This window comes from Ictidomys tridecemlineatus, chromosome 13 (genome assembly GCF_052094955.1).
Source record: "Ictidomys tridecemlineatus isolate mIctTri1 chromosome 13, mIctTri1.hap1, whole genome shotgun sequence".
Lineage (NCBI taxonomy): Eukaryota > Metazoa > Chordata > Mammalia > Rodentia > Sciuridae > Ictidomys > Ictidomys tridecemlineatus.
The window spans coordinates 36264920-36286112 of NC_135489.1; the positions used below are offsets into that span (position 1 = coordinate 36264920).

The following is a 21193-nucleotide window of genomic DNA, read 5'->3' on the forward strand; positions in this document are numbered from 1 at the left end:
TACTCCTGGGTTTATTGCAGCTCTATTCATAATAGTTAAGGTATGGAACCAACTCAAGTACCCATCAAAAGATGAATGGTTACAGAAAATGTGATGTATATTCAGAGGAATACTATTCAGCCATAAAATAAAGGAAATTCTGACATTTTGCAAGAACATGAAGGAATTTGGAAGACATTATGTTGGGTGAAATAAGCCAGGCATGGTCTTATTCATTGTATGTGGAGTCTAAACAAGTTGACCTCATGAAAGTAGAGAGTAGAACTATGGTTACCAGAGGTTTGGAGAGTTAGAGGGGAAGGTAAAGTAGGGAGATGCTGGTCAAAGGAAACATGGTTACAGTTAGATAAGAGAAACTCAAGAGATTTATTGTGCAGCATGGTGACTACAGTTAATGACAATATATGGTAATTTTGAAAAATGCAAAGAGAATAGACATTAAGTTTTCTCACCACAAAAATAACTATGTGAAATTATGCATATGTTAACTGGTTATATGCAACTACTTGATAATGTATTTAAACATCAAAACACATTGTACATTATCAAAACATACAGTTTTATTTTTTAATTTTTTTAAAAAGAAATTCTATCTGAACAAAAAACAGTGCCGTTCTCATTTACCACATAACGTTGCTTACATAGTGAATTTCATCTCACAATCCATTAAATTAGTCAAAAAACAAATAAGAAAGGAAATTGCTAGTTGCAAAAACTGTTGTGTAATTCCAAATATAGCAGTTGGAGAATTCTGGTCAAAAGGGAGGAAATAATCCCAGGAACAGTAAATTGGCTTTCTCATGAGAGCTGCCATCTTGTTTGGGGGCAGGGTGATTGGTTATAATGGGGTCACACTGATATTCTTCCAGGCTCTGATTTTCCAGGGAACACTAGGCTTTTCAAGTCACCTGCTGAAAAAATTTGGGAAACATCTCTAACTAGAGCAAAAGCAGGAGTAGCAATGATGACCTTCCACATACTTGAAAACTAATTAACCTCGTTTGTGTCTGCAAGCAACAGATTAACTAGTACTAGGCCAGTGGGATTAATTGGAAGTGGCTGTTAATGGCCACTCAGGTTTTAATAAAGAATTGAAGGTACTCTAAGAATGATACCAAAATGATATGCATTTGTACTTTAGTTTTTGGCTTAGGTAAAATTTCCACAATATATATGCATATGTTGATGACAGGATTATTTCAAGGAGTAAATTAGCAAATATAAATAAAGCACTCAAAATGATGCTTTCCACATATATTTTAACCATTTTTATTATTAATTTCATATGGTATCATTTTGCCATTGACTTCATATGTTTAGGCTTTGCCTCCCCACTAGGATATTCAATAAGGTTCCAAATCACATTCTAAACTACCGTTGTATTTCCTGTAGCACTTAACAAGGATAGATACTTAAAAGAATTTGCAGTCACTGACTGACTCATTCAGCTATAATCAACCTAGTACATACTAAGCATGTGAAACTGTGCTAAGCAGTGAATATACAATAAGGTCAGAATAGAGTTCTTTCCCTCTGGGAGACCTCCATGTATAGAGGGTGACAGAGAAGCGCTTTCAGGATTCATCTTAAAACATCCTGGATTATAACATCATGTTATAATCCAGGAAAAGTAGCATGAATGGATAGAACAGGAGCCGGGCAAGAAGGTTCCCAGAGAAAGGAGTAGGTCTGGGACTAGTGTAAAGGCTAGTTAGGGGCTAGTCCGGCACAGATGAGGGAGTGGGCTTTAGGAAACAGGATCAGGATTGCAGTGCAGGCACAAAGAGGAGAGCAAGCATGGATCTTCCAGGAGGCCCTGTGGCAGGGCTGGGGGTGCACACAAGGGTGCGGTGGGATGTATAGCATTACATGAAGAGCTTTGAAAGCTCTGTTATGTCCAGAGGATGCTGAGGGAGATACTGTAGTTCAAGCAGCCAATGAGTTAGAAACACTGCCTTGAATGTATTTGTGGAGGCAGATCAATCAGTTCAGTGACACTCAGTAAATACAAAGTGTTTGCTGTGATCCTAGTCTTTCAACTAAAGAAAGCAAGTACTTCTCAGAAGCAGTAGATGAGCCCATGACATCCCAGGCTTACAGCAGTGGATTTAGAACTCCTTAAGATCTTTAGGACTGACCAGGAGCTCTGAAGCAGAAGAACCCATTAAAACAGTAGATTACAATCAGGTGTGGAACAATTTGACAGAAAAGGAGTATATTAGGTCAGTTGATGTTTAGGGTGCCATGTCACACAGCTGCAGGGGGGCACCCTTTTTTATTTCCTAGGTTGGATCAATGATATCCCCTGGAATTACACAGTGAACACCCTGAATCTCAGTTGATGGCTCTGCATATTAGAAATCATGACATAACTTAGAGTTGTTGTCCTTTTTAATGCATTTAAGAGCATTTTTTAAAATCAGCTTTAATTTTTCTGTTTTTTTTTCTCTCTCTCTCTTTTAATTCCTAATTTATTTTCAGCCAATTATTCTGGCTCTATGCTCTCCAACAAAAAGGGCTAGTTGGAACTAACTAAATATCCTTCATCCCTACACACAGAAATAGAAAAATCGCCAAAGAAGCACAGCTGGCCCATTGGCTTAAAGCGAATTAGAAAAATTTACCAAAAAGGAAAACAAAACCTTCAAAGCCTGAAACATTCCATATCCTTTCATTTTACTTTTTTTTTTCTTATTACAAAAGTCATGCAGAAAATCATGACCTTGTGTGCTTTGTTGTTGAAATGAAAGCCAGCCAGAGACTACAGGAAATACCCATCATCCCACTTACCTAGAAGCAGCCATGGCTGTTTGTGGGTGGATTTGCCCACGTTTGCTCCTTCAATCAATTATCATCATTTAACCTGGAAATATGGGTAACTGAGGATTTTCTTTTTTGACTAACGTTTTGGAGAGATTCTTCCAACCAAACTGCTTCTACTTAAGTTGTTTTTGGTCAAATTGCTTTCAAACAAGTTACCTGGAACCCACCCAAACTGTCTTCCTGGGGTTACCTGTTTGAAGAGGGGACAAATGAGACTGATTTTGGCCTACTGATCTCAAAGAGGGGAGCATGATAAATGGTGGTCATACTATCTGTTTTTCTACATAGTTTGTGACATGGTGGGACTTGTTTCCAAACTGCAGAGCTTAATCTGTCTCCAGTGGCACTCACGCCTCTGCTTCCTTTGCTGTCCTCAGGAGGACTTGACTTGAGCCCCTAGGTAGCATGCCTGCTTTGCTTTCTGGAGAGTGATGGGATGGGATGTGGAGAAAGCACTAGAGCAGTTACACTAACGTCTGGGTTTGCAAGAGAACCACAGGGCTTCTGGGAATTATTACAGATCTGCTCAAAACCAGCTTGTGCTTCACAACTATGCGGACACTGTAAACTGCTTGCCTAACAACCATTCCCTTCATCTTTATTGGCACCAAATTTGTTCCTGGGCTAAGAGAAAAGAGTAGCATTTCCTGACCCAGGAAGTGAAAGTGGATTGATGATGACTGTCCTGGTCAGGCCTCTCCTCTTATAGCAACTGGTTTAGGGATTGGTCTGAGTTGCTGCCGTGGGCAATGAGACATAAAGACTGGGTAGAGTGTGGTGAGACTCTAGGCTCCCCTTTCCTGCAGGAGAGGGGTGAAATCTATGGAAGAGGAATGCTGAGTGGGAAGATGGGAAGCACCTAGGGCACAAGATTAACCTGGGCTTGGAGAGGTTCTAAAGTTCAGGAAAACTGGTTTATCAACTTTCCTCACACCTATTTTAATAGGGGACCCTTTTATTCAGGTACCTATTACCATGACATTGGATAATTACTTGAAAATATTTCTCAAGATTCCTCAGTATAAATGGCCAATTGTGACACAAAGTGAATAGGCAAGGCCCCCAGGGCTTTCTTCCTCTGCTTTGGTTCATTTAGCTAAACTTCCTCTTCCTAGCCTGAGGAAATACCTCCTGGATGACCCCGAAGCCACTTTTTAAAAAAGGCAGTGGTTGCAGCACTTTCTAATTGAGCTATTCTCTCTCAATCAAGCATGGAGGTAGGTAGTTTTCGTTGTCTATGTCTTTTAGAATAACCAAAGAAAAACTAAACTGACCCTCATAAGGTCTGGTTGGGCGTCTCTGGATCGTGGCTGCATTTGGTTGCTCAATGAAAGGAAGTTTCTAGAAGTGAAGGAAGCCAGGTGGTTACTTGGGGCTTGGAGGCCTCTTTCACTTATCTCCTGGGCCACTGAGACAACCTCCTTAGAGCATTTATGTTGAAATTCCAAAGAAGGAAAGGGTTTTTTTTTTTTTTTTGTATCTTCCTTCATTCTTTCCCTCTTGGCCATCAAGAGGCAAGAGATACACTCAGAAGCTGACAAGTAGCAGGAGAGAAAGAGCCTCATGACAGTGAGTCACAGATGGTTGCAGCTGGGAGCCTCCATCCAGTCTCTGATCCCAATATTTAGAATGTGGCAGGAAGCTGAGGACTAAAGATATCAAGTAACTTCCATAGGGAAACTCAGCAAATTAAGTCACAGCTGGGCTTGCAACCTGGATCTCCCAACTCTATGGCGCTACCCTTTCTTACAGCATTGTGACCCCAATTCTACAGTAGTTAGGGTAAGGGATAGTGTGAAACAAAACTTTCCTTTAATAGCAGCATAAATATAATTTTAAACTAGTTAAAAATAAAAATTATTGTTCCTCAGCCCCATTTTAGGAATACCAAATCAGAATTTTTGGAGGTGAAACTCAAAAGTGCATGGTCTAAAAAGCCCTCCAGGTGATTCCAATGCATATTGAACATTTGAGAACCATTGGTTGGAAACATATCAGGATTAAAATACTGGTACCATCTTAGCTATATGATATGCTCTCTTTGGGTCTCAGCTTCTTTACTTAAAACAGAGAAATAAGAAAAATTCCACTGTTGATACTGGTTAAAAAACTGTGCCAGTTAGTGACAACATGTACATGAAGCCTATAGTCACTTGATGTCCTTTAGTTGTGCAGTTCCTGGTAATCTGATTAGCACTGGCTTAAAAAAAAAAAAAAGGGAGGGGACATGTACCAGGAGCTTTGATTTTTAGAATATTTAAGGGGGAAAGATGCTCAATTTGACCTTCTCATCCTTATACTGATGAACTACTACAATAGTGGTATTATAGAACAAACTAGAAAGACTACTTATCTTTCTTTAATATCAGAAAGAATCTATTTGATGATACTCAGCAAATTCTAAATAATAATAATCTGTAAGTAAGGAAAATGTTCATTTCATCAACATTTATCCAATATGAAAATATTTCTTTGACAAAATCTCATGCTCAAAGAAGATTGCATTTCAAACAACTCTCATAAAAGACACAAATGGTCAAGGGGACATGGCAGGAATAAAGGAGAGGAAAAGTGGTACATAAGAGAGAAAAGCAGGGAGAGGTGCAAGGAATAGTAACTTACATCTTAATTTGTCCATGATCTTCCCTCCACACAATGTCGCTAAAGCCATTTTGACAGCAAATACTGAAATTTTACCATGGCCTTCCCTGTTTAGTGATAATAGAAAAAAAAAATCAAGTCATTTGGAGTACTTCCAATGATGAGATCTGACATTTTCTAGTCTGTATAAATCATAGAATATGTGGCTGCATGCATTTTATGAACACATCCATTTTAGAAAAGGTTGTGAATACAATTCAAAGTACATTTCTGAAAAACCCTCTATTCAATGTTTCCTTTCTTCAAGAGACATGAGAATCTTCTAGTTTATTCTTTGTATATGTCACTTGCTCAAAACATGGGCGGCTAGCCAGAGAAATATACACTAGCTAACGATGGATTTAAATAACACTACATGCTTTTCATGTTAGGCTTCTCAAGATACTTTTGTGTATGATGATTGCTGTCTCTATGATTTATTTAAACAAGCTTTGGAAATACATACATATTTCTAAATATATACACACATACTCACAATTCCTGAACTTGAGATTTTTTTCCATCACATAATTTTTTCAACTATCGCTTCATACCAAAAGGTCAACTGTGCTTATGTTACATATTTGCTATTCAAAGGGAGTTGCTATTTTAAAGGGGCAGGAGTAAACACTTTGTTTGAATGCTGCTACTTCTATCTATATTGACACAAATACTGCCAAGTCTTCATTGATACAGGAAGTACAACCAACTTGTCCTTCATAAAATGTGATATAGAGGACATATTGTAAGAAATATAATGTTTTACATAAATTATTTTCCAGCTGGAATGAACTATTTATTTTTATATCCTTGGAATCAGAAATAATACCATATTAATAATTAATTGCTTTGATAGTTGCTACTCTTATCAAGAGTAATTCAAAATAATGTGGCTGAAAGGTAAATAAAGTCTATAATAACAAGGATTTAGTACATAGCACAAATCCTTTAAAAAGCAAGATTATTACAAGTTGTATAGTAAAAAGAATAAGATGTAGTAAATGATTGTGTCTTTCTTCCTAGACTTAAGAAGGGTCATTTCTATCCATCTTTGTTGCTGTCTTTCTTAACACAATACCTGAAATACAGCTAGCCAGAATGCAGATACTAATAGAATGCCATGCTAGAAACTCTGCAAAGCTACTTTTAAGCCTGAGTACCAGATTTATGTAGTTATTTATTGGAAATTTCCACTGGTATACCACCTGCCAAATCAGGTATGTTCAAATTAGAACTCGTTATCTTTACAGAGCCCTCTCACAATAAGCCTTCCGTAAAAACTAACTGCTTTGTCTCTAACACCCTTCTTCTAGTTGTTAGAACCACTATGAACCTTGATACCCCAAAATTGATCCTGGAGCAGGAGTCACCTTTGATTTCTTGTTCTTCCTTAATTCACCAACATTCTGAAAAAATGTTTGAGGCACTGAAATGTACCTCTTAAATATATATTGGGTCCATTCCCTACCGCCCATTTTCATGGCCATTGCTTCCATTAGTTCTTGCTTTAACAGTTTAAAAAACTCCAAAACAATCTCTCTACTTGTACATCTATATTACAAATTTAACCATCTTATTTAAAATTGTTTAAAATTCTTGTTGCGTCCTTTTCTTTACACGATGAAGTTCTAACTTTTTCTCATGGCAAACCTCATTGTTTCCTCCCGTCTCCGAAGCCAGCCATGACTTCTGTTGTTGCAGGGCATACCACAGACACTGTTCAATGACTCCTGGCCCCTGGCCCTCTAACTGTGGTCTACCAAGGATCTTTCCACCCACTCTTCAGGATGTTGATCAGCACCATCATTCACCCAGCTTTTCTCTTGGATGGGGAGAGGATCATTCCACCTTTAGTCTTACCTATCATGTCATGCCTATCATATCAAGATTCTTGGAGGAAGAGATGATTCTTATGAACTGGTTAAATTCCCAGTGCCCACATTTTTATTTCATACAGAATTAGCAATTAATTAAAATTTTTATATTAATGAACGTATATTAATCATTATGATAGACAACAACCCTAGAATTTTGAATGTCCATTCATTAAGTTGTTCAGTAATTTCAGACCACGTAGCTGTAATAAAAATGTGACAATTCTGTAAAAGCCATCTTATTCAAAATTATTTTATGTCCCCTGATTCTCAATTGCAAGGACAAACATTTTACTTCAGGAAATAGCTTCTAAGTGAGACCATGGTTCAGGCAAAAATGGGAAAATCCACCAAGTACAGAAGATTAGGAATAATACAGCAAAAAGGAGTCTTCAAAATGCTAAGAATTTCAGGAGCATTACATGTGAGATTTCAAGAGCAATACAATTTCCTTTTAATGATTCAGAGAGAACAGTTTAGCTCAAGGGAGAGGATTGAGTACTGAAGACGCTGGAACAGAGAGTTCTCCAAATAACTCACGAGTGAATTCTTAAACCTTAGTTTTTAATGAGGAAAATAACAGGGAGATCACCAGTCCTGTCTTTTTCCTAGAAATGGAAGACCAATCATATTAAATCCAACAATGGTTGTAACAGAACTATTCTGCCAAATTGACACAATAAATCCAGATAAATCACTGAGTGGAGGGCAGAATGAGTTTTGCAGGAACTCAAGGATGAAATTGGGCCACTGGAATCCATTGTTATGCAAGCTACTGTGCCAGACTGCAAATGTGACCCCTGTCAGGAAGAAGGACTGCAGGGTGGGGGATAAGGTTGCAGGGATTTAGATCCTGGTAAGCACCAACACTGATTGAGTTCAGATCTTGCTCACTCACTCCAGGGGCACCAGAGACCTAAATGCAAATAGGCTCTTTTTTTTTTTTTTTTTGGTTTATTTCTTAAAGCACATTTTCAGTGGATATAATAGAATGGAGAAATGAAGAGGAAAAATTTTTCTAAAGGACTTGAATAAGTTCTATACCAAAGGCCATTGCTTGGGACCAGGTCACATCAGGACCAGAGTCCCTAATTTTGTTGTGAAAAAGGAATTGGTATTGATACAGGAATAGAGAGAAGTTGGTATGCCACACATGGATACTGTGAGAATTATGTTCACCAGAGACTGTCATTAGTTGGACCCTGGTTTGATTTATGAACAGTCAGTGAAATCTTTTAGGGGTCTGAGAATGGAAAGACAGACTCATGAAGATGGATAACAGGAAGTTCCCAAGAGTCTTATGCAAAGCAGCAAAATAGTAGCATATTGTTCCAAAATGAGTCTGAATGTCCCGGGACTAAAATAGTCCACTGCCCCTTATGGGATGCTGGCAATCAGCCATAACTCAGGAAACAGTCCTGAGGAGGCCTGCTGAGGAGATGACACTCAGATTGTCCCTAGTGCCCAGGTCAAACAACCTGGGAGCAGGCAACACCAGGAACAGTACAACAAAAGGCTATACTCTCATGAAAAACTGTGAGAACACACCTTCAGTTTTATAAGGGGTTCTGATTGTCACCTCATAGTTTGAGAGTGCCTCAGGCACCATAGTGTATGCATTAGAGTTGCAGACTTAGGAGTCAGTAATCAAAGACTTGTCCATACAGGCTTTTCTTCGTGAATTAAAGCTGCTAGGGCAATTGATTTCTGTAGTAGTGTAGAAGGCACGGTAAGAGCTTAAAAAATAAATTAGGATTAGCAGATCATTTTTATTAAAATAATTTTATCTGAAAAATAAAATAAAATTTTACTGATTCTAAGGTTTTTCCCTTTCAATGCAGATGGAGGGCACAATGCATGCTTTATTCCTTTTTTTTTCCATTACTGTCTCTTGACATAAGGGAATTCATTCTGGTTTTAAACCAATTATCCCAGAACTTTTTCTTGGGCAAACTTTCCTATTCTAGCTTGATATCCAAAAATATCCAATTAAATTGTTCCATTGGTATTTAATGAATACCCAACAAAGTTATGCCAAAGAATTACAAATTACCAGAGGTACAAACTGAAATTCCTTCATAAAAATGATGATTCTTTAACTCTTGTATTTCTCTTCACAGTTTGTTGTTGTAATCTAGATACTTGCCAATTTTCCCAGGGCACAACTGATTGAAAATGGAAAAAGGAAAGCACTTACCCTGTGGCTAAAATATATATGGTGAGTTGTAGAGTATCTTAGGAAAACATGGCTTAAAGTCTGACTCATCATAATAAAAAGTAACTGCTTTACTCTGGGCTGGGTTTTCCATTACCTGACCAAGAGGCAAACTGAGTTTTATCAACTAATATGTTATTTTTAGTGGAAAGTTGCCTGGAAGGGAAAATTTGCTTTTGACAAGAAATGAAAGCAGCAAATAGATACTGATAGGCCTGGGATGACAGGCTGACCTCAGAACAGTAAATTTTCTACAAATTGCCAAGAGAGTTTCATATTTGAAGCAACAGAATACCATGATAAATTTTTTTCATCCTCAAAGGAAAAAGCTGAATTCTGACTCATGCTTCCTTGAACAGACTGAAGAAATTATTTCTCTATAAGAGTACTAAAATCAGAAGCTCTTCTTTTACCAACATATTTGACAAAAACATTTGGTAAGCATTTTTGATAAGCAGATGCACAGCACTCAAATTGCTCTTTCTCACACACTTTGGTGACTTAATTAATTGAGAATTGCTTCCTCCCCTGTGCCTCCCCAACATGACACATTTCTTTATCTGGGAATTATTTTGCTCATAGAGATCAATCACTTAGTCGCTCACTAAATATTTATTGGCATTGTTCCAGAAGTTGGGGATAAACAGATGAATAAGAAGAGGTTTCTACCCTCCATTTGCTGACAGGCTGTGGGAAAAAAGTCTGAAACAGTTAATTTTAATACAACACTCCCAACCCCTGCCCCACAGCTGACACCCAAGGGCATCTCATGTCACTTCATCTTATTTTTTTATTGTTTATCCCCAGCCTATCACAGCACCTAGCATATAGAAAGCTCTCCACATGTTAATTAAATTAATAAATGCATGAATGAGAAGAAACTTTCTGATTTGCTGTGTGATGTTTATATTGAGAAATACAAAGTTTTAAGTAAAAATACAGTGATCTACTTTATGGCCCTTAATACTAGATTGTGCAGTTACAGGGTGCCTTGAATTTAGAAGTGATGACCTACACTTGTTTGGGGATAGTAAAATTAATATAAACAGAAAGTATTTCTCTTTACAGTTTATTTGGCCCTGGCATCCCTCTGGGTTTTCTACAATGTCAGCAAAACACCCGGGAGAAGAATTCCTTACAGCCTTGGGCCAGGTGAACTTGTCAGAGGGTTATCCAGAATGGGAGGGGTCCGTAAGTTGGAATGTACCCAAGCCCCTCTTGAATTTCCATCTGCCACTCATTCAAAGTGTTAGACAAAAGATGAGTGACATTTAGGATGTTCAATTTATTTACATAAAATAAAATTGTGAAAATTATTTGGAGAAAGGTTCCATTTTAGCAGCATGTAGGAATCTTTTTTTTAAAGATGTTGATGAACCTTTATTTCATTTATTTTTTTATTTTATTTTTTATATGCAGTGCTAAGAATCAAACTCAGTGCCTTACATATGTTAGGCAAGTGCTCTACCACTGAGCCACGCCAGCCCGCATGTAGAAATCTTGAACAAAGTATTTTTCAATGATTAAAATTTTTGTTACTAGGGGAGAACACTCTACAGACAATTTAAATTTAAGATGTGCTAAGAAAAAAATCATCAAGCCAAGTAAACACTTTTAAATACCTAGTTTTAGCCATAGAGATATAGAAAAGAAGAACATTTAGTTGTATGTAACTCTTCTCTCTTTCCTTTGGTGCTATACATCTACGATACGTTTTGTTGGCACACAGAGAAATGGCAGTGTGTTTTGTAGTGCTTCTTACATTAAATATTGAGAAATTTCTTAAAATTTAAAGGGCAGTAGAAATTTGGCAGAGTTTCAAGATCATTTCATACCTCTGCATTTGAAACAGTGCCATGGTCCCTTTCCTGGTGTAGGGGGCTCAGCAGTGAGAATGGCTGTTTACATGGCTCATCAAGGTGTGATATGTCACACAGAAAGGAAAATGCCAGGATTTTGTATTCTCTACGTACATCATATGAAGGATTTGTTTTTCTGGGTAGTTGTCAAAAAACCGACTCTCGGGTTACAACATAAAAATTTGTTAAGTGCAGATATTTCCTTTACATACGTTCTGTCAAATATGTCTAAATATCTCAAACTGGAAAGGTTATGAATGTGAGAATAATACTAATATTCTGTAATACGCCAAGATAAGACTGAGAGAAAAAAGTGTATTCATTCTCATATTTCAAAAATTAAAGAAAAGCATATTAGAGATGAATTAAAACCAATTCCTGAGATAAAATGACCTTTTTTCCCTCATGCAGTATGAAGTTATATGATCTGCAAATTATTTAACCTCTTTGTGTCTTGGCTTCACCACCTCCTCAACCTGGAACATTATAATAATATAGTGCTAAATTAGTAAGATTGCTGGCACACAGTAAATGTTGAGTACTTCTAAGCTATTATAACTATTATTATTATAATTAAAGAATTGACATTAAAAATACAACTTGATAAGAAAATCACTATTACCTTTAATATATATTACTGGCATTACTATGAAACATTACTATGATTTCTGAGTGACTGAAAATAAGTAGAAATGATATTTGCTAAAAACAAGGCCTCTGCCACATGATCTATGAGAAATTGACCTGAGAGGTCCTATTGTGTTGAAGTAAGACTAAGTCAAGAAGGAAGTAGTTAGTGTTTCCCAGGAAAGTAGGAACCAAAGAAGAGAAGTCCACTGCTACTTGTAAGCGCAAAAGAGAATAAAATCATAGCATTTGCAGGTAAATGGATGGCGTTGGAGAAGGTAAGGCTAAGTGAAGTTAGCCAATCCCCCAAAACCAAATGCCGAATGTTTTCTCTGATATAAGGAGACTGATTCATAGTAGGGTAGGGAGGGGGAGCATCGGAGGAACAGACAAACTCTAGATTGGGCAGAGGGGTGGGAGAGGAAGGGAAAGGGGCATGGGGTTAGAACTGATGGTGGAATGTGATGGACATCATTATCCAAAGTACATGTATGAAGACACGAATTGGTGTGAATATACTTCGTATACAACTAGAGATATGAAAACTTTGTGCTCTATATGTGTAATATGAATTTTAATGCATTCTGCTGTTATATATATATATATATAAAACACCCACATTAGTAACCATGAAAATATGGGTGACCAGGACTCACTGGTTTGGGTAATATACTAGAGATTAAGGGGAACTTAATCTTGAAAAAAGAATTTTAAAAAATTAGTGTAACAAGAGCTAAGATAAAAGGTTAATCTTTGATTTTCACCCATCAATTTGTTCTTGAACTGGAGACATGGTCTCAGGAACAGTGTGCATAAAAGAATAAGCCATTGTCGCACCCTGAAAAGGGTCAGACATGTGCTGTAGGAGGACAGTAGAAACTTGTACAAGGAACAGTGGGTGGGACCTGGGGGAGGGTGATCAATTTGACTATGAGAGGCAAAGGGCTCCACAGAGCATCAGAGTTTGTGACCACATCTCCAAAAGGTTGCACATTTCAGACTTTTAAGAATTATTTTCATCTTTTAAGTTTTGGCCCTATTGTTTTTCTTTTGAGGTATTCTCCATTTCCTAAAACAAACAAACAAAAAAATGATAACAGCAGCAGTAAAGATCTTTAAAACATTTTAAAGAGATTTATTTTCCCCATTGGCACAAAGCCAAGAGGTGTAAGCATAGGATGTTGTCAGTTTGTTAGAGGATTCTGAAGAAGAGTGCCACAGATGGATGGCTCCCACCAGCAAAGAAGGGAAGGTGGCTGGCTGGTTTTTGGGGTGCACAGAGGAAAGACAGAAGAAGAAGAGATTGGCCCAAACTCTGATAAAAATATTATATTTCCTAATATATTCTCTTTTCATCCTATTTTCATCTTCTGTCACCTCTTTTCTCATCCTTCCCAAGCATATCCATTCACTTCCCTAGATACCCTCGAAAGATAGCTAATGGTTGTGGGAAGCATTTGCCTAGAAGTTGGTTTAATGCTCCCTGGGTGACCTCCATTCCCAGAGAAGTGGCCTTTATTAGAAGGAAAATCAGGAGGAACAAATATCTTTTAGACTCAGAAAACGCTATCTCCTAATATTGTGCAAGCATCCTACACATGCTGCTCTGTACCCTGTCTTCTAAGAGTCCTACTAGGCCAAACAACAGAGAAACCTTGCAGCTACAAAACATGATTATCTGCAGGAAGCATCCTTGTATGAGAAGTGAGGTCCAGATTTTTTGGGGGTGTAGGAAGTGCTATTCTTGGGGAACTACAGTTGTAGGAAGGTGAATCTGGTTTCCAGGGATACCTCTATGCAAAGTGGGCTTTGATCATTATTTTAGAGTCCAGCTGGCTGGGTCTGATGAATTTTAAGACACTGCCAAAAGCATGAGCAAGTTTCTTTGAATGTGAGTTCTTAGTCTTCGTAAGTTTAAATTGCTATTTTGTCTTTCCTTTTAAAACATTATCTCTTTAGGGTACAGCTTCTTAAAACATCTCTATTTTTCATTTTGAAAAAAATTTTGTTTTTTAAATATGTCCAAGTAGCAAATAGGATAGATTTTCGAAATGTTTTAGTGATTTTACATCAACAACAGCCCATCTTTGTTTTACTAGTATCAGACTCATTCATATTTGCCAAAATAGAAAAGTTTGTCTTAAACACTTGGGCTCTGTGATGCGTGGTAGGAAGTGACTTCAGGTTTCCATACTAGAGCTCATTTGGGCGAACAGAAGTTCACTGTTCTGAGAAATAGAGTTGAACACCAATTTTATTCCTAAGGTTCTCTGGTTACATTCACTTCTAAGTTACATTTCCCATTAGTTGTATGTTCTAATGGCTTACATTTCACATTATAATTTCAAAAGCAATCAGATGGAAAATTTGAGCACAAGTAGAATTGCCTACATGCATTTGCTCTGCTAAGGGAGAGATGGCAGAAGTGTCTGCAGACTTGAGTTTCTTTGTGGATGTGTCTAAAAATCTCTGCAATGAAACTTCTCGATGTGGTTGTGTTTCTAAATTTACAATTGAGATTAAAGAAATACACATTAAGGGCCTTCCGATCAGTAAGAAAATAGGTAAAAAAATATATAAATATTTCTTCTGAATATTCTGAATTGCTCCTTACCTTAAGATAGGCCTTAAATTTAGCATCCATCAGTCTTGAAATGATTCAGCTATAGGATCAGTGGCTACTTATGGAACATGTATGACTGTGTTTTATACTGATCTAATCAATATTTCTAAATAATAGTAAAACATCTCTTTTAGTTGGAGTCCCATAAATTTCACAGAATACTGCTCCCTTACCATTAACCTGGCCTGCATTCTGTATTCATGCAGTGGGCACAAACTATTACTTAACTTGGATTCTCTGTGAGTCTTTCAGCGATAATTCAGAACTTGGTGGTAGATTATATTTCATTTTTTACATTTTCCATTGTTACATTTTGTTATGGTTTGGATCTTAAGTGTTCTCCAAAGGCCCAAATGGTAAAGGCTTAGTTATCAACTTGTGGCACTATTGGAAGATATTGGAACCTTTAAAAGGTGTGGCCTAGTGGAAGTCAGTTAGGTCATTGGGGGTGTTAGTTTTTTGTCACTATGGCCAACATAGCTGACAAGAATAAGTTGAAAGAGGAAAGTTTATTTTGGGCTTATGGTTTCAGAGGTTCAGCTTTTGGTCAGTGGACTCCACTACTCTAGGCCTAAGATGAGTCAGAACATTATGGTAAGAGAATGTGTGCCAAGAAGGAGAGAGGGGTGGTTGTGGTGTGGATGGGGGTGTGAGGTAGGGACAAAGTACAATCCCCAAAGGGCACATCCCCAATGACCTCCTTCTCTAGCCACATCCCACCTGCCTACAGTTACCACTCAGTAGTCCTTTTAAATTATTAATCCATTAAATGGATTAATCCACCTACTAGTTTATAGCTATCATAATCTAGTCATTTAACCTTTGAACATTCCTTCATTGTCTAATATATGAGCTTTTGGGGGAATACCTCATATTCAAACTATAACAGGGATGTGCCTTTGAAGGGGATATTGGGACCCCAGCCTCTTCTCTCTCTCTCTCTCTCTCTCTCTCTCTCTCTCTCTCTCTCTCTGCTTTCCAATCACTATGAGGTTAATAGAATTCCTCTGCCACATGCATCCACTATGATGTACTGCATCACTACAGGTCCAAAAGCATTGGGGCCTAGTATGGACCTCTGAAACCAGGAATCAAAAAGAAAAATCTTTATTAATTGACTATCTCAGATATTTTGTCACCTTGATAGAAAGGTAATCAATATACATGTAAAACAAATAAGTCCCATGTAGTCTTTAATGGCAAGTCTGAGAGCTGCCACATTCTTTTAAGAGGCCAGGACAGAAACGCTGTTGTAGAGACTCCAGGGCCTGGTTCTATTCTGCTGCTTGTCATGTGGAATCACAGCCCTTTCTACCTGCCTCCCCACTCAGTTACCATAGCAATTAGGCCAGAGCGGAACATCTAGTACTGAAGTCTGCACAGATGAAGCAAGGAGTCTACCAAGCTGGACTGCTCATTTTAAAACTGCTTATTTCAACTTTAGAATATAACCATCATGGTGACAATAATGTATGCTGGTAAAACCAAGCAGGGACAATTCTGTTACTACTCTAGCTTGCAAAGTGACAGCTGGTACGTAGCAGTAGCATAATGACATTATCCTGACTGGAATATTGCCACTACTAGGGGGAATGCTCCCAAGCATTGACCAGACAAGGAGACTAAACAAAACCTTCTGAATGTCTTAAAATGTGCTAAAAGGTCAGGTTAGCAATTTCCCTTTTTAATATTCAAAACAAGTCATGAAAGTGGAGGTAGTGACGCTCTGTGGAGACTTGGTCACAATGACAAAAAAAAGCTCTTTTGAAATCTAGGGCCGATAATGTAATTCAGTGGAGTTTTCACATTTCAAGAGGCTGTCACGTATGCCTTGGAAAAGAAACCTTAGCTGAATACCTAAGTCCCCACTCTGCCACTAACATGCTGCGAGACACTGGATAAGTGACAATCTCTTTGTGCTTCAGTTCCTTCATCTGTAAAATGAGAGATCTGGATGAACAGTCTTTAAGATGTCAGCCAGCTCTGAAATTCCCGGATTCTATGAGGGGAAATTATACAATAATGAGGCTGACTTCCAACGGTGGTCTGTGAACAGCATGCACCGTTTTATGGTGCCACATAATTGACCAGTCCATTTAATGCAAGTCGTGGTTACTTTGACTAGAGCTAGTCAAGAAAGTCTTTGCAGTTTCTTTCCCGTCTGCTCTGGAGTCTTGTTATGACACCTCAGAAACACTGTCTTAGACAATTTGCGAAGAAGAGAGTTAAAAACATCTTCCTACTTCACGCTTCATTAAATCTCTCTACAGGAATGCCATCATGCCACACTCTCATGAGCGTCCATGGCTGCCAGGTAGTGTGGGATGAGTTAAATAAAGGTCAGCTCATAAAACACAATTGTCCTCACATTCCTATGGCACTATATTACTCTCTAGTCTTTTCCGAAGCCTTTAAAGTTTCTGTCAATCACGTGGAGTCTTTATTGACATAAGCATCTGATGAAGGGTAAAGAGATAGTTAATCTGGAAAAGCATTTTGAGGCAAATAACCAAGGAAAGAACAAATAGAAATGGAAACCAAGCATGGAGAGAGCAAGTGACAGTCAGATGGAGCTTACGGATCAAAGGCTGCAAGTAGGAAGTTGAGCAGGAGGCTGATGGACTGCTCCACATGGATTTGGTGAGTGGTTGGCATCCGTTTGTTAAGCTGGTAAAAAATGGTGGAGAGCACAGCCTCCAGGCGGGCCACATTGAGCTCTATGTTTGGGTCCAGGTTGTTCAGAGCATTTTCCCGCAATGCTTCTATGACATTCCAAATGTCCACCAGGTGCACTACAATTAAAACAGAGTTAACACATTAGCCCAAAGTGCATGGAAAGGCAAGCACGTTTCTTTACATGTCCATCTGCTCTGCTTTCTCTAGGCTCTTCACATGTGTCCCGCTGTTGTAGCGGTGGACACAAATAAATGTACATACTGCGTGATCTCTAAGACTGGAGATACAATATTTTGCAGCAAGAAAATGGGTTGCCAAAGACTGCAGTAGATAGTTATTTATTTCCAGTCCTCACAGTAACCCTTGGAATCTAGCTATTATCCTCATGCTGTATGCAAAAAGACTGAGCATCAGGGAAGTTGACTGACAGGTGCAATGGTGCAAAGCCAGTCAAGGGCAAAGTTGGCATTCAAATCCAAGTCTATTGGTCTAAAGCATTTTCAAATACATGATGACTCTCAAAAAGAAAAGAAGACCAGCATCTATATTCTAGTTGCTGAAGGATAGACAAAGTACATTCGAGTATTTAAAATGTCTTCATTTATTATATATATTTCTAGTAGTATGTGGTTTGAAATAAGAAAACAAAGGAAAGTTAAGGTATGTAGGACAAGAAGGGGAAAAAGACAAGTTATTTATGCTGTGCAGCAACAGAATGAAGTCAGAGATCACTTGCTAACCTGGTCAAGAACAAGCAGTTTCTCCGCTCCATCGTTGACTAGATAATCTAACTTGATTTATGGTTCCTTTCATTAGAGTATTCAAGAAATCTGTTTCTGTTTCTTCTCATTTGCCCTGAAGTATTTTTATGACATCCCAGAAACCATCACCACCACAAAGACAATGAATATGTATGCCACCCCAAGACTTTCTCTGGGCTCCCCTGTAATCCATTCCTAGCAGGCAGACAACCTCTGATTTGCTTGCTTTCTGTCACAATTTTCCAGAATTTAAAAAGCTGGAATCATATAGTATGTACTGGTTTTTCATCTGGATGCTTTTACTTAGTGTAACTACTTTGAGATTCATCTGTGTTGCTTCAAGTATCAGTAGTTGTCTTCTTTTCATTGCTGAGTGGGTTTTCATTATATGGATATCTCATTTTTTTTTGTTTTGTTTTATACCAGGGATTGAACTCAGAGGTGCTTAACCACTGAGCCACATCCCAAGGCCTTTTTATTTTTATTTTGAGACAGTGTCTTGCTAAGTTGCTCAGGATCTTGCTAAGTTGCTGAGGCTGGCTTTGAACTTGCTATCTTCCTACCTCAGCCTCTGCAGCCACTGGGAGTACAGTATATATCACCACTTGATTATGGAGTCACTTACGGATGGACAGTTGAGTGATCCAGTTTTTGGTTGGGATGAATAGAGTTGCTATGACCATGTCAGAGCCTTTTCATAGACACATGCTTCCATTTCTCTTTGTAAATACTGAGAAATGAGGAGGTGGGATGGTATAGTAGGTATATTTAATTTTAAAGAAAATTTTCAAGTGTTTTCCACAGTAGTTTTATTGGTCCATATTCCCTTTAGCAGTGTATGAGTGTTGCACTCCAGTTCCTCCACATCTTCACCAAATTTTAGGTTCACTTTTCATTACACTCTTTTATATGCAAATAAATATTTTGTCTTTTCTCAATGAAATGTATTCACATTTCAGTCCTTGAGGAATGTGTATGCCACATAAGTTTTTTCTCCAATAATTCCCTAGTTTTTATCTCCTACCTTTTTGCTTACCGAGACACTATATTTAAAAAAAACAAAACTGACATCTATTGAGTGGCCCTCATGGGTGCCTGGTGTTGTCCTGTGAGATGTGTTTTTTGTATCCTCTTTTCCTTTTGTTTCTTTACACAGATTTTGTGATTTCTTGTTTTTGTACAGCAGGACTTTATTATCAACAAAGAAAGTCTCTTGAAGTCAGATTCAGGAGACCCTCATCACTATACAAAATACATGTATGAAGATGTGAATTTGATGTTGACATACCTTATATATAATCAGAGATATGATAAATTATGATATAATAGTGTATTAAGAATTGTAATGCAAAAATAAATAAATATTACCAAAAAAAACCCACAAAAAACCCAAACCAAGTTTGGCTCTTATAACTAACTTTATATGCATTTGAAACCAAAGAGGTAAGTGGATTATGCAGATCTTAAAACTGTTAGTTTTATAGAGCCTTCACCATGTCCTTCACTTGGATGTTTGCAGTTGCTTTTAATAATTACTTAAAATAATGATTTATGTTAGGAAGGGAAGAGACCGGGCTTAACCACAAGGAACACTGGAGGTAGTTTGTAACAGAAATTATTTACCAACTGAAATACTTTAATATTTATTATATTTGAAAAAATTCTGATTTATTAGATTTGGTAAAATTCTGATTTGATTCCAAATATGCAATCTTTCCTGTATATCAAAAATATTAAACAAGGCAATTATTTGTATTTCTTAGCATCATTTATTCGATTTTCAAGCAAGGCACAACCAGAGAAATGACATTTATAAAGAGACCTGGTTTATTTTAATTACCTAGTGGAATATCTGGGATTCCTTACATATTTGTAAGGAATATGTAAATTCCTTGGATTTATCCTCTGGATCTGATCCTTGGGGGTGTATCTGGGTGCACGATGAAAAAAGGACAGTGACAGTGAGGTCTGGCCTGTCATCCTGGCTGGTCTCTGTGCCCGGCTTACTCTGAGAAGCAGGCTCCTGGCCTGATCTCACCTGGCCCTTGGCTGTGGATCATGTGCAACAGGCCTCTGAGGAGGGGAGCAGAGACTGTAAACTGGCACCCAGTGAGGGCGCTAGTGCTACCAGCCATGGAGATAGCTGCTGGTGGACAGAAGGAACCTGGATGCCCCTGTCTCTCCTGTAAGCCTCTGAAGGCTAGGGAATTCTCCTGGGATTGCCAGGAGTGGAGTCATATAGGTCTACAGGAGTGACCATTATTATACATGCCCACGGGAGTGTCCAACATGCCCACCTGGAGGCCCCCTACATACTTCAGCCTCAGCTTGCACAGCCTACACTCAGAAGGGCCAAACTGGCTCCCTGGGGTTCCCATCTTTGGTGAATGGCACTGCCTCTCCCTGCCCCTCCCCCAACGGGAATCTGTATCTCATCCCTGGATCCTGTCAATGTCCAACCAAGACCCACGAATTCCATTCAGTATCACTTTAGTTCCTCCATTACCATAGACCCTGATGGCCACCACCCAACTCCTTCACCTAATGCTATCGGGAGCTCTCCCAGGTTAACTGAGTCAGTTCTCTCTCTTGGTTCTTCATCCACTTTGATGCTTTCTACATACAGCATCCAGAGTGGTATTTCTGAATTGCAAATCTGACAAGTCACTTGTAAACTGCTTAAAGTCTTGTAATAACTCCCCATTATTTTGTAATCCCAACATGCCTTGCAAGTTGTCATTTCATTTTTCAAATCTGGCCTCTGCTTATTTCTCATCTATGTCTCCTTTATCATAACTTAGTGTCAACCCCACTTCCCCAAGGGTAGCTTTCTGGATCCTCCCTCTCCAGTGTTCCCACTTCTCCTGTGTGCCACCTTGGAACCCCGTTCTTCCTCATGACAACATTTAGGGAACACTCGTGGCGCGACTGGTTGCCTCGTCTCTGTATGGCATGTGCCCAACGCAGGGAGGGACTGTGTGTGGTAACTGTTCATATCTCTATCCATCACAGTGTTTTACACAACAAGGGAGCTCAATCAATATCTGTTGACTAAGTGAGAAAATGACAAAGAAGTGACTCAACAGTGAAGCAGG

The 21193-nt window shown here is 38.4% G+C and overlaps 1 protein-coding gene across 20 annotated transcripts in view; it reads right to left on the reverse strand.

Annotated features, from left to right (window-relative positions):
• The window catches only part of Dtna (dystrobrevin alpha), a 348780-nt gene that overhangs the window by 80062 nt on the left and 247525 nt on the right, over positions 1 to 21193 (reverse strand). For all 20 annotated transcript variants that reach the window (XM_078030189.1, XM_078030188.1, XM_078030194.1 and 17 more), the window contains 2 exons: positions 17240 to 17453; positions 5446 to 5531 (listed from right to left, as the gene is read on the reverse strand). In XM_078030189.1, the coding sequence (XP_077886315.1) occupies positions 5446 to 5531; positions 17240 to 17453 (300 nt within the window). The remainder of the gene's footprint in view (positions 1 to 5445; positions 5532 to 17239; positions 17454 to 21193) is intronic.